The following is a 12,731-nucleotide window of genomic DNA, read 5'->3' on the forward strand; positions in this document are numbered from 1 at the left end:
ACTCAAGTCAGACTGAACATTGAGTCAGAAAAGATTTTCTTTCTCTAAATCGTCTGATGAAGCTGTTTTTCAGACTGAAGGCAGGTCTCTCGCTTTACTGATGCTTGTATGTTGTTCCTCAAATGTTAGTCGCTTTGGAAAAAAGCGTCTGCCGCTTGAGGAAACGTGTTCCTGACGTGTGTTTATCTGAGTTTATGTGTTCACACGAGTGTTTTCATACCTACATGTGTGTGTTCTGTGTGTGCGCTGATGTCTTATATCTGACGCCGGTTGGTCCTGGATCGTCTTTTGGCCGCTCGGTTTCTCACCAGAGCTTTGGGCTGAGGAATGATTGGCTGAGGGGGGGGTAAGGGGCTCTGAGGGGCCTGGACGGGGCTCTGGATAACAAGGATAGGGCTCTGTGGCGGGATGGCAGGGCTCTGAGGTTTGGCTGAGCGAGAGCTGAACTTTTTCTTCCCTCCTTCTTCGGAGTCGGAGTTCTCATCATCTGTGAGAAAAACAGAAGTCTTCAATATCAAATAAAAGCATTATGAAATTAAAGCTGCAGCAGCGATGAGCGGGCCTTCCCGCACACCAGGCGTGACGCTTCTGCTGTGTCGTGGTCGGTGAACGCAGCTCTGAATTTTTATCAATATTGGACACTGCATGTTTTCAAGCCTCTCTCTCCCTCTGTGTGTTTGTTTGTCTGATGATGGCTCTGAATTTTCATGCTTTCTGGACACAGGAAAGAGTTAAACATCACTTCCTGCGTCCACTACGTGCCGCTACAGAACACCTGCTAACTATAGGCCATGTTCCAGTAGACCAAGCGTAAAGCACTTCCAAAGGTTCAGGGAAATCAAATGATGATTGTCACACTAGGGCTAATTCCTGTTGCCAGGGATGAAGTGCATATCAGAGAAGTTATTAATGAATCAGTATATTTACCAGCAGTTGGCTGATATGCATTTACATTTGAATACATTTTAAACATTGCATGAAGCAGTTTCATATCAGTATCAACATCGGTCCACTATGCAATGCTAGTGAACACATGAGAATTATATAGGCTGTAAATGTCTTCTTTGAAGTCTCTTCTAAAACACACTTTTATTGGAAAGCATATCTGTATTATATTTGTACTAGTAGTGGAAGAAGGAGGATTCTGTTCTGCATTCTGTTGGTGTATATCTAGAAAAACAAAATTCTTAACTCAAAGAGCATTTAGTCTCTTTCTTCTGCAGCTTTCACCCTCTAAAACCTTTACGACAGCTGAAAACATTTCATTCACTGAGGATGATTTTTCTGCTGCTCCATAGTGACCTAACAAGTGAATTAATGCAGCCTACCTACATGGCACCGTCACCTATTTCAAACAAGTTGGTAAAGGTACAAATTGTGAAACATCAAAATTCAACGGCATGCCACGGACATGACATTCGAAGGAAACTCAACAGTTTCAAAATTTATATATATATAATTTTTCTTTAGACTGCACTGCCCATATTTTGAATACGGCTCCAAGAGGCTTTTTTTATAGTTCAGAGAAGAAACATCTGCCTCTCAAATTTTGAACATCAATGTGAAATGCACGCCATAGCATTTCCAAGGTATTGGCATATGGATTTGTTCAGGACTCAAATGTTACATTTGGGAAAGATTTGACCACTTGCAGTTCAGTTACACTCTACTTTCTGTTTCATACCAAAACATGGAAATTTGACGCCTTGCAACAGCAACACCATTTGATGAAAACTCAAAAGCTTTGCAATTTAACATCACAATGGTCTTTAGATTGCACTGCCCAAATTTGGTGTCGATCTGATTAATTCTCTTGGAGTTTAAGTACGGACCGTGTAAATGGCAAAATGTTCATTGAAAATGGCTGACTTCCTGTTGGGTTTAGGGTATACCTTAAAGAGGCTTATTTAGTGTACGTTATTATTATATAAGTGTTATTTCATCATTCTCATTTCATATTATTAGTTATAATTATTTCATTATAGACATTTTAATTTCAAAATACCTGTTCAGTCTTTTGTATTTCAAAATAGCATTTTTCGTAACATTGGTGATGTCACCGTCCTCTTACCTGTCAGCCAATAACATTTCTGCTGTGTATTAAGTTAGCAAGTTCAAGTTACCAGAATTAGCCGTTAGCTCATGTTAGCTAGAGAAACATCAATGTCAAAGTAATTCTGAATCAACAATCTGCTGCTGCAAAGAGACACACAGCACAGACACATAAACTAAACCTCTGTCTTGACTCTCAGCCTTAGCCTAACAAGACTGCCAACGCTGCCTTACCTGCAGGAGAACTAGCTAGGCCAGCTGTTTTGCTTAGTTTATTACTCAGCATCAGAGTGATGATTTATCAAACTAACTTTTCTGATCAGTTATTACATGTTATGGTACATCAAGTAAATGGGCCTCTTATATCTGATAATCCTGCTCTGAACCCGGTTCCTTTGTGTTCTGCAGTACTGTGTCACATGCAGGAGGGGCTGTATTCAGTTTTCTGACAATATATTGGTCAGATAATCTCATCTCAAGTTTCTGGATATTTTATTAAACCTAAATGTAAAGGATAAGGAACACTTCAGTTTATCTGAAAAATATTAAAGTACCATCACCTTTCTAGTGTTTTACATCTCCCTAACTTGCCCCCCAACACAGCCTGTCCAGGCAGATGGCTGCCGGTCCAGGTTCTGCTCGAAGTCTCTGCCTGTTAAAAGAGGTTTTCCTTGCCACTGTGGCCGAGTTCTGCTCATAGTGGAAACTGTTTGGTGTCTGTAAATAATATTACAGAGTTGGGTCTAGACCTACTCTATATGAAAAGTACAGTGAGATAACCTCTGTTATGAACTGAAAATTCAATTGAGTTATGAAACTCGGTCTCACCATCTCCATCCTCCTCACTGTTTACAGCAGCTGCGGGTTCTGAAAATAATCAATCAACAGAAACTTTTATAAAAACACAAAAAAACTGACTTAAACAGATATTCAGAGGTAGAAGAAGAAAACGTACCAGGTGCTGTCACCTGATTGGCTGCTGGAGCTACAAAGAACACAACATTAAAACCAAATGAATGAATGGATAGATGAAGAGTTCATACTTTGATAAATAATTGGGTGAGAGGCTTTATAGATGAATGAAGATATATAAGATCAATTAATGGGCCACTTTGTTAGGTATACCTGTTAAAGCGAATATCTGTTCAGCCAATCACATGGCAACAACAGTTCAAAGCGAGCATCAGAATGGGGAAGAAAGGGGATTTAAGTGACTTTGAACGTGACATGGTTGTTGGGGCCAGACGAGCTGGTCTGAGTGTTTCAGAAACTGATGGGAGTTTAGAGAGAATGGTCTGAAAAAGAGGAAATATCCAGTGAGCAGCAGTTCTCTGGCTCTGAAGGAGAATGGCCAGAATTGTTCAAGCTGATAGAAGGCAAAAGTAAAGCTCAGGTCAACAGATCCTAAGGTTAATGTTAAGGTACATTATTTATCACATACACATAGCGAGATTCATCCTCTGCATTTAACCCATGCCTGAAGGGAGCAGTGGGCAGCCTGTGCAAAGCCCGTGGATCAACTCTAGATTGAAATGCAGTGCCAGGTCAAACAGCACTGACTGGAGAACCTACCTAACATGTTTTTAATGGTGGGGGAACCCAGAGAAAACCCACGCAGACGTGGGAGAAGGGACATGGGACATGCTCCACACAGAAAGGCCGGGATGACCGGGGTTCGAACCCAGAACCTTCTTGCTAGGCCACCGTGCTGCTATCCTATTAATTTTCCCTGAAAAGTATGAGATTTGACACGCGTGGTGCACACTAGATACGCTACGGCGAGATGACTGGCATAAACACGACTCACTCTCAATTTAATGTAAATGAGTTCTTCCAATGCAACACAAGGCTCACAAAACTCCCATCAAATATGAATCAAGACACTGTTACCGGACTGCCTATTTCTCACCTCAAATGTTTTCAGAAACATATGTTAGTGTACTGTTTAGCTCTAATATGAGAAACCGCCCAGCTTTATTTTCTTCAACCACCAGCTGGAGCATCCTTTGATCCATTCATGCACAAGAGCATCTCTGTATGCACAACACGGTGACCCTGAAGCCGACGGGCTGCAGCAGCAAGACCGGGTGCCCCTCCTGTCAGCAAAGAATAGGTGGCTGAGGTATAATTAGCACAGACTCAAGAAATCTGGACAATGGAATACTGGAAAACCGTTGCCTGGTCTGATAAGTCTCGATTTCAGCTGCCACATTGAGATGGTAGGGTCAGAATTTGAACAACAGGAAAGGATGGATCCATCCTGCCTCGTATCAGCGGTTCAGGCTGCTGGTGGAGGTGTGGGGGATATTTTCTTGGCACACTTTGGGCCCCTTGGCACCAACTGAACATCGTTTAAAGGCGACAGCCTACCGGAGTATTGCTGCTGACCGTGTCCACCCCTTTATGACCCAGTGTACCATCTTCTGATGCTACTTCCTGCAGGATAATGCTCCGTGTCACAAAGCTCAGATCATCTCAAACTGGTTTCTTGAAGATGACAATGAGTTCTCTGAACTCCAGTGGCCTCCACAGGCACCAGATCTCAGTCCTGTAGAGCACCTTTGTGACTCGCATCATAATGTGCAGCTGACAAATCTGCAGCACTGCGTGATGATGTCATGTCAACATGGAGCAAAATCTGTGAGGTATGTTTCCAGCACCTTGTTGAATCTATGCACCCAAGAATCTAGGCAGTTCTGAAGGCAATAGGGGGTCCAACCCAGTACTAGCAAGGTGTTCCTAATAAAGTGGCCAGTGAATGTGTATGGTGTTCTCACCATCTGCAGTCTCTGAACTGGAGCTGCTGGTATCTGAAACACATCAACACATTTCAGTTTATTATCTTCATGATATTCTCAGAGCTGCTGGCACACATGAACAGGTGAGTTACAGGTACCAACCAACTCACATCAACGTGATCATGAATGTTTGCGCTGTGAGATGCTCTGATGGACCTGATATCAGGAAATAACTTCCCCTTCAGGTAAATATGATGTTAAAGTGCTGGTTCTTTGCTCAATTATTCATCCTGACAGTAACATCATCATCAGCAGCATCAGCATCATCGTCATGTTCCTACCTGAAGGTCCTCCTCCATAATACTGGGATTCATCTGGAATAAATCAATTCAAACAAAGATTATCTATCCTGCTTTATATGGAAAGACAGATCTTTTTTAGAATCTTCTCACTTATCCAGCTTAGAGTTTTCAAAGGAGGGTTAAATCAAGGGCAGCTGGACTTGATAGAATATACTCGAAGACGTTTCATCTCTCATCCGAGACGCTTCTTCAGTTCTGACTGGCTGCAGGGAGTCCCAGTTTCACCGACCACAACGACCACAACGACCACAATGACTGTCGTTCCAACAGCCATGAGCACCAACACACCAAGAGGTATCCATCACCTTGGTAAAGACCCCACACTGGTTAAACAGCTGGAAGTCTCTTGGATGAGAGACAAAACGTCTTTGAGTGTCTTCAACCAAGTCCAGCTTCTTGAATGAACCTTTCTTGGATCGCTCATCATGTATTTGTTAAATGATAAAACTGCAGCCCTGTTTTACTAATCTGGCTTCCGTCAGATGTGACGGCAGGTAAATAACAGGTGTAAATAATCAAATGAACTCAGTTTCAAGGTCCTGGTTCATGCTGATTCAGTGTCACACTGTTGTGGGGACACTTGTGGTAACACTTTACTACTGAGACAAGAAAAAATTTAATAAAAGATTATTTATCAGGTTAAACCACTAGATGTCAGAATAACACAGGAATAAAACCTTTGTAAAAACTACCCGATTCTACTGAGACTTTATGAACACATTCATGTTAAACTTCACTTGAATTCCAAAATATCTGCTCATTATATTCAGCCTCACATGAAAAGAACAATGAAAGCATTTCTTGTAACCGCAGTGACAGAGCAAATAAAAATAAATCTAAAACATGTAGTAGGCTTACTGTCGTATCTTATATTACAACCGGTACCAGGCCCATTCGCCCCTCAGACTGTTTGTGAAGGTGGGGGGGCTTGCTGGTCCAGTTAACAACAGATGATGTAATGCTGGTCACATTAAGATCAAGCAACGGATCTGCTTGCTGTGGGACTCCGGCCATATTATCTGCCAGCAAACTTAATCTGTTCTTTAACAGATGTGAAACAATGGCTCCTGCTCATCCCCCCTCTAACTCAATTGTTGGCTTCCCTCCAACCCCACTGCTCCCCCCTCCTCCTTCTCACTGTCCCCCACCCTCCTGGGGCTTGTCTTGCAGTGAAATTCTGAATGGGCGAGTAGAGGCTACTGGCTTTAAATCCAGAATGTCGGCTGTTTTTCTACAAACCAATAAATCACAATCAACAGTAGAGAGGCACACGAGTCTCGCTGACGTCGCCTGAGATCGAACGTCTGCATTAAATGTGTTGCTGGGAAACAGCGGTGTGTTTACAGCGAACAGCCGATGGAGTTGAGCTAAATACTGTGTCCTGAGTTGTTGTTTGAGGTTTTTCCACAGAGCAGAAGTCGGTCTCCTCCTCTCCTGATAACAGCAGGTAATTAAGCTCGTTAAACATCCTGTTCCTCCGGCGCTCAGGCGACACAGACGTGTTGCTGCAGCTGATCTGCAGCTCCTGACGCTGGAAATGTTGTTAATAATGTTAACAACCTTCCAAACTGTCTCCATTTTATTTTTGTGTTGCTTTCTCTGTGAGGGAGTTATTTTTAGAACTAGATGTTTTTTTCCAGTTTGTTATTAAACATGTAACAAACTTTATCGTGTCTCTCTCCATTTTACTCTCACACAAAAAAGCTGCCTTAATGGTCGAGCACAGCCTGTAGCTTTTCATTATATTCCAGTCAAATCTGATGTTCATTTATAAATGTCACTCATGGATAGTGGTTACAAATAATGATGCCTGTGCATCGCTTTGTACGGTGTACAGGCCTACAGCCCTACAGCCTATGTCAGCTGGTTAATTTGCCTAATCGTTGCAGGACCACAGTGGAAAAGCACACAGCAGTGGCTGAAGGAACCTTTTAGTTCCTTGAAAAGAGATCTGGGGACTTAAAAGTCAAAATACGGCTGAAGACTTCTAGTTCCTGTCCCAAAGACACCAACGTCCCAGTGGCTCCAAGGACTACAGACCTGTAGCACTGACCTCCCAAATAATGAAGACCCTGAAGAGTGGTTCTGGAACAGTTGTCCATGGTCTGACCTCTCCTGGACCCCCTCCAGTTTGCCTACCAACCCAACTCGGGGTTGAGGACGCCATAATCTTCCTGCTCAGTCACACCTACGTCCATCATGAGAAGTCAGTGAGCATTGTGAGGGTCATGAACAGGAAGGGACCGTCCCCAAACTGTTTCCACAAAGGGAGCATAAAATTATCCAAAATGTCTTGGTCTGCTGAAGCATTAACTGTTCCTTTCTCAGGAAGTGAGGGCCCAAACCCTGAAAAACAACCCCACACCATAAACCCCCCTCCACCAAACTTTACACTTGGCACAGTGCAGTCAAGCAAGTACCGTTCTCCTGGCAACCGCCAAACCCAGACTCGTTCATGGGATTGTCAGACAGAGAAGCGTGATTGGTCACTCCAGATAACACGTCTCCACTGCTCTAGTGTCCAGTGGCGGCGTGCTTTACACCGCTGCATCCGACGCTTTGCATTGCACTTGGTGATGTAAGGCTTGGATACAGCTGCTCGGCCGTGGAAACCCATTCCATGCAGCTCTCTACGCACTGTTCTTGAGCTAATCCGAAGGCCACACGATGTTTGGGGGTCTGTAGCTGTTGACTTCTACGCACTGTGCACCTCAGCATACATTGACCCCGCTCTGTGATGTTAGTTTCTGTTGTTCCCAATCGCCTCCACTTTGTTATAATACCACTAACAGCTGACTGTGGAATATTTAGTAGTGAGGAAATTCCATGAATGGACTTACTGCACAGGTGGCAGCCTATCACGGTACCACCCTTGAATTCACTGAGCTCCTGAGAGCGACCTGTTCTTTCACAAATGTTTGTAGAAGCAAGATGTTCTCACTCCGGACTCGCCAAATATTGATGCTTGGTCAAGGCCCTTTGGCGTTGCTTTTTAACACCCTGGGTACCCCTTTTGCGCCATTGATTGACATTTAGGGCTCCGCGGTCAAGTTAGCAACACTTAACAACAACAAATATGTAACTTCCGGTGAAGTTAGCTAGCATTTCCAAACATCGCCATTTTGAAACGGCGCGTTATTAAAGTTGTGAAACGTTGCAGTTTGGTTAGGTTTATCCACAAAAAGTACTTGGTTGGGTTTAGGAAATAAAACTACTTGGTTAAGGTTAGGAAAAGATCATGTTTTGGGTTAAAATTACTATGTACGTCAGTTAACACGTAACTAACTTCACTTATGTCAATTTACGTAACTTGTCTAACTTGACCATGTGTCCATATGTGACGAGTTGTGGAGTGAGAACAGGTTGGTAGAAGGAGTCTGCATGCCTAGTTGCTTGATTTTATACACCTGTGGCCATAGAAGTGATTGGAACAACTGAATTCAATGATGGGGGACTGTCCCAATACTTTTGTCAATATAGTGCATACTTACATTCATTCATTTAGCTGACGCTTTTATCCAAAGCGACTTACAATTTCTCTATATGTCAGACTCTATATGCTATATGTCCTCTGGAGCAGCGAGGGGTTCAGTGTCTTGCTCACAGTGGATTCGAACCTGGGTCTCTTAGACCAAAGGCGTGTGTCTTATCCACTGCACCATAACCAATCCATTACATATTGTATTATATATATTATATATTTTTACTTTGATGTCTATGTTTAGCAACACAAGCAACAGTCACAAACGGATCAATAAAGTACTTCTGATTCTCATTGGTCTTTTTATATGTCTAGCTTTGATCTCCTCTCTGAAACATACAGAGCTGGTTAGCCGTTAGCATCAGTTACCATGGAGGGACATATGCTTGGTCGCTGTTCTGAGACTGAAACTGTAGTCTTACCGGGCTGATCAGGAGAGACGGCGTTCATACTCTCTGAAACAACAAAATCATCATCATCAACAACATCCTCATCATCACAGCTCCGTCAGAATCTCTCCACATGTTAAACCCAGCAGTGTTTGTTGATCGACGGTGACACAGTTTGTCCCTACCCCTAACCCTTCCTGAACATGTGTTCAACACGTTTGGATGTCAGGTGTATTGCTGACTGCTTTCGATCGTGTGTTAGGACCATTTTTTTCCTTGCTAATGATTACTGACAATATTCAGTTGATTAGAAAAGAGGTTGAAAACGTGTTGGATGAAAAGTCGAATCAGAAACTGACCATCAGCTCTTCTTAAAATCAGAAAAACATCTCCACAGTGAAAACATTTGAACTGTTGATTCAGATTACTGACGGCTGGATCTGTGAGACTTACCTGTAGGGGCTTCATCAGATGTGGAGTCTTTGTCTGACGGACAGGTAAGACAGGTTAGAGGACAGACAGACAAGTTCAGTACGTGAGCAATGGGAGACAAAGAGGTGGCTTACCTGTCGACATGGCTTGAATTCCAGCATCTACAAACACAAAACACCAATAATCATTCACATCACCTGTCAATCAAACTGTGATGTCATCTGATTTCCTCTGACTTTGAGCTGATCACCAATCAGAACAGATATTATTGATGAGTTTAAATCAGATCAGATTTAATCTCACCTTTGGAGTCGAGGTCTGCCTTCACCAGCAGGATGAACAGAGAGAACAGAAGAACCACGTTCCTGCAGAACAAACACAGCCTTCAGTCTGAGAACCTTTGTGTCCTCACAGAGCCACCGTACACAGGTCAGACTGAGCGCTCGGCAGCTGCTTCATGTTTTATTAGATTTTCATTTGCACTCTTCAATCAAACCTTCTCATTACATTACTGCAACATTTTAAGAGCCTCACTGAGTCCAACAGGAGGTTATTAACTGAGGAGCAGGACAAACTGTAAATGTTCAGAGCTGATTTAAGAGTAATAAGTCATCAGGATGCTGTGTTCATGTTGGGGCTGTGATGATGTGTGCAGCCTGTGGAGGGCGCTATCAGACTTTAGACTGATGGTGAACTGAAGGCGTTCAGTGCTGACACACAGTGGTCCATCAGATAAATATGATATACTGTGTTCATGCCATGGTATTTTAATTGTGTTAGTGTGCAGAGCCAGGCTTCACCCGAGCATCATCTTAAACACAAGCACGGAAAAGAAACACATATGAACTGGCACCACTGTTTAATGTTTCTTTATCAGGTTTTCAGAAACAGTCTCACACCATCTGCACTTTGTATATCACAAAAACAAATAGGAAAGCAGAATAGCCTCTAGGGAATCAGCAAACGGCCCCTGCAGGCTGGAATATGTTTTTGGAAAGCCCTCCTAACAGAAACGAAACACAAAGTGACCTGAAAACGTTTGATGAAAAACACTGGCTGAACCAAACCCAGAGCTGCTACCGGATCTCTGATCATGACCTCGTGCAGGAACACATACATACAGAAGACTCTGCATGCATGCACACGGACTGTTAATAACTCTGAGCAAGATCTATCAATAATGCAACCACTTCCTGCAAGCTTTTCTTTTCTTAGTGCATCTTTCAGTACTATGGGTCTTTATTTTGGTGCTCTTTAGAAAACAGGGATCTCACTTCTAAAAGTAAAAACATGTACAGATGTATGTAGGAGAGGAAGGAAGATTCTGCCGTATTGTGAATGTAAACGCTCTGTATTTTTAAAGTCTTTGCAACCACTCAAAGTGCTTCAACACTACATCGCATTCACCCATTCACACACTGCGCAAATCCTGTATGTATGCAACACATCTGTGTCATGTTTTTGTTACCTGTAGACAGGGATAATGAGATTGTTCAAACCAGCTGACGTAGGCAGATTGATCAAATTTACAACTCAGAAATATTAAGGTATATTGAACACAGATTTAACTAATTTTCTGTTTCAGCCTATCAGCAGTCAGAACACGACACGCCTCTGATGTCACATGTCTGGTTATTATTTAAATTGATTATTTTTCAATATTTCTGGACCAAAATATAAATGTCATTCATTTTGTTTTGGATTCAGTTCAGTTTTAAATATACAAAATTCAAATAACAGAGGTTTGAAGTTCAAATGATTCAATTTCAACAGTTAACATATAATTTCTAATTATGAAATACAATCTCAGATTCATTAAATATCTGCTGACCTCTGAACTGTAACTCATGTGACAGACAGCAGATATAAAACCCTAAAGTCAGTGTAAAAACTGTTTCTGTCCTGTCGTCTGATTCTGGTTCAGTTCTGTGCAGCGCTGCATTGTAGGGTGAGGTTTTAACATCATGGTTGTTTTACACACAGAGAGGAGACGATGGACGTACCTGGTGAGCATGATGCTGTGAGGTCAGACAGGTCCCTGGATCAGTACGACAGGTATGCAGACAGGTGAGTGTTACAGTGCTTCTGGATTGCACTGCAGGAATCTTCTGGCTCTGAGCGTCTGGCATGGCGGTTTATATATCTGCCTAAATGTCATCCGGACAGAGGAAGAGGACGGACCACAGGGTGTGTGTGTGTGTGTGTGTGTGTGTGTGTGTGAGTTTCATGTTTCAGAGTTAATGTTCGGTCGGAGGAGCTGAAGAAGACTCCCACACAGGTTGATTTTTCTGTATCTGTGAGGACCCTGAAAACAAAGTCAGCATAAACTCTAGTCTAACTTTAGGAAACAGGTTAACATGCTGTCCTCTCCTTATAGAACTGTCTTCACCTTATAGAACTGTCCTCTCCTTATAGAAATGTCCTCTCCTTGTAGAAATGTCCTCTCCTTATAGAACTGTCCTTACCTTATAGAAATGTCCTCTCCTTATATAACTGTCTTCACCTTATAGAAATGTCCTCTCCTTGTAGAACTGTCCTCTCCTTATAGAAATGTCCTCTCCTTATAGAACTGTCCTTACCTTATAGAAATGTCCTCTCCTTATAGAACTGTCTTCACCTTATATAACTGTCCTCTCCTTATAGCACTGTCCTCACCTTATAGAACTGTCCTTACCTTATAGAAATGTCCTCTCCTTATAGAACTGTCTTCACCTTATAGAACTGTCCTCTCCTTATAGAAATGTCCTCTCCTTGTAGAACTGTCCTCTCCTTATAGAAATGTCCTCTCCTTATAGAACTGTCCTTACCTTATAGAAATGTCCTCTCCTTATAGAACTGTCTTCACCTTATATAACTGTCTTCACCTTATAGAAATGTCCTCTCCTTGTAGAACTGTCCTCTCCTTATAGAAATGTCCTCTCCTTATAGAACAGTCCTTACCTTATAGAACTGTCCTCACCTTATAGAAATGTCCACTCCTTATATAACTGTCTTCACCTTATAGAACTGTCCTCTCCTTATAGAAATGTCCTCTCCTTATAGAACTGTCCTCACCTTATAGAACTGCCCTCTCCTTATAGAACTGTCTTCACCTTATAGAAATGTCTTCACCTTATAGAAATGTCCTCTCCTTATAGAACTGTCCTCACCTTATAGAACTGTCCTCTCCTTATAGAAATGTCCTTACCTTATAGAACTGTCCTCACCTTAAAGAAACGTCCTCTCCTCATAGAACTGTCCTTACCTTATAGAAATATCCTCACCTTATAGAAATGTC

General features: G+C 42.3%; 1 protein-coding gene across 1 annotated transcript; it reads right to left on the reverse strand.

Annotated features, from left to right (window-relative positions):
- Positions 1–254: 254 nt before the first annotated feature.
- Positions 255–11,555, reverse strand: si:ch211-133n4.6 (uncharacterized protein LOC797776 homolog). Its single transcript, XM_046059083.1, has 10 exons — positions 11,458–11,555; positions 9,758–9,819; positions 9,589–9,615; positions 9,476–9,508; positions 9,056–9,088; positions 5,132–5,164; positions 4,830–4,862; positions 3,008–3,037; positions 2,881–2,919; positions 255–487 (listed from the first exon to the last, which is right to left on the reverse strand). Exons 1-10 carry the CDS (start codon positions 11,466–11,468, stop codon positions 255–257), a joined length of 534 nt encoding a protein of 177 aa, XP_045915039.1. The 5' UTR covers positions 11,469–11,555.
- Positions 11,556–12,731: the final 1,176 nt, after the last annotated feature.

Source organism: Micropterus dolomieu, linkage group LG09 (assembly GCF_021292245.1).
Source record: "Micropterus dolomieu isolate WLL.071019.BEF.003 ecotype Adirondacks linkage group LG09, ASM2129224v1, whole genome shotgun sequence".
NCBI classification, from domain to species: Eukaryota; Metazoa; Chordata; class Actinopteri; order Centrarchiformes; family Centrarchidae; genus Micropterus; species Micropterus dolomieu.

What these genes read in the sequence shown, in the direction of transcription:
- si:ch211-133n4.6 (XM_046059083.1), bottom strand. An exon ending in ATCTGATGAAGCCCCTACAG is followed by an intron (nt 9,089 to 9,475) that starts GTAAGTCTCACA and finishes TTGTTGTTTCAG; the next exon opens with AGAGTATGAACGCCGTCTCT. An exon ending in CGTCTCTCCTGATCAGCCCG is followed by an intron (nt 5,165 to 9,055) that starts GTAAGACTACAG and finishes GATTTATTCCAG; the next exon opens with ATGAATCCCAGTATTATGGA.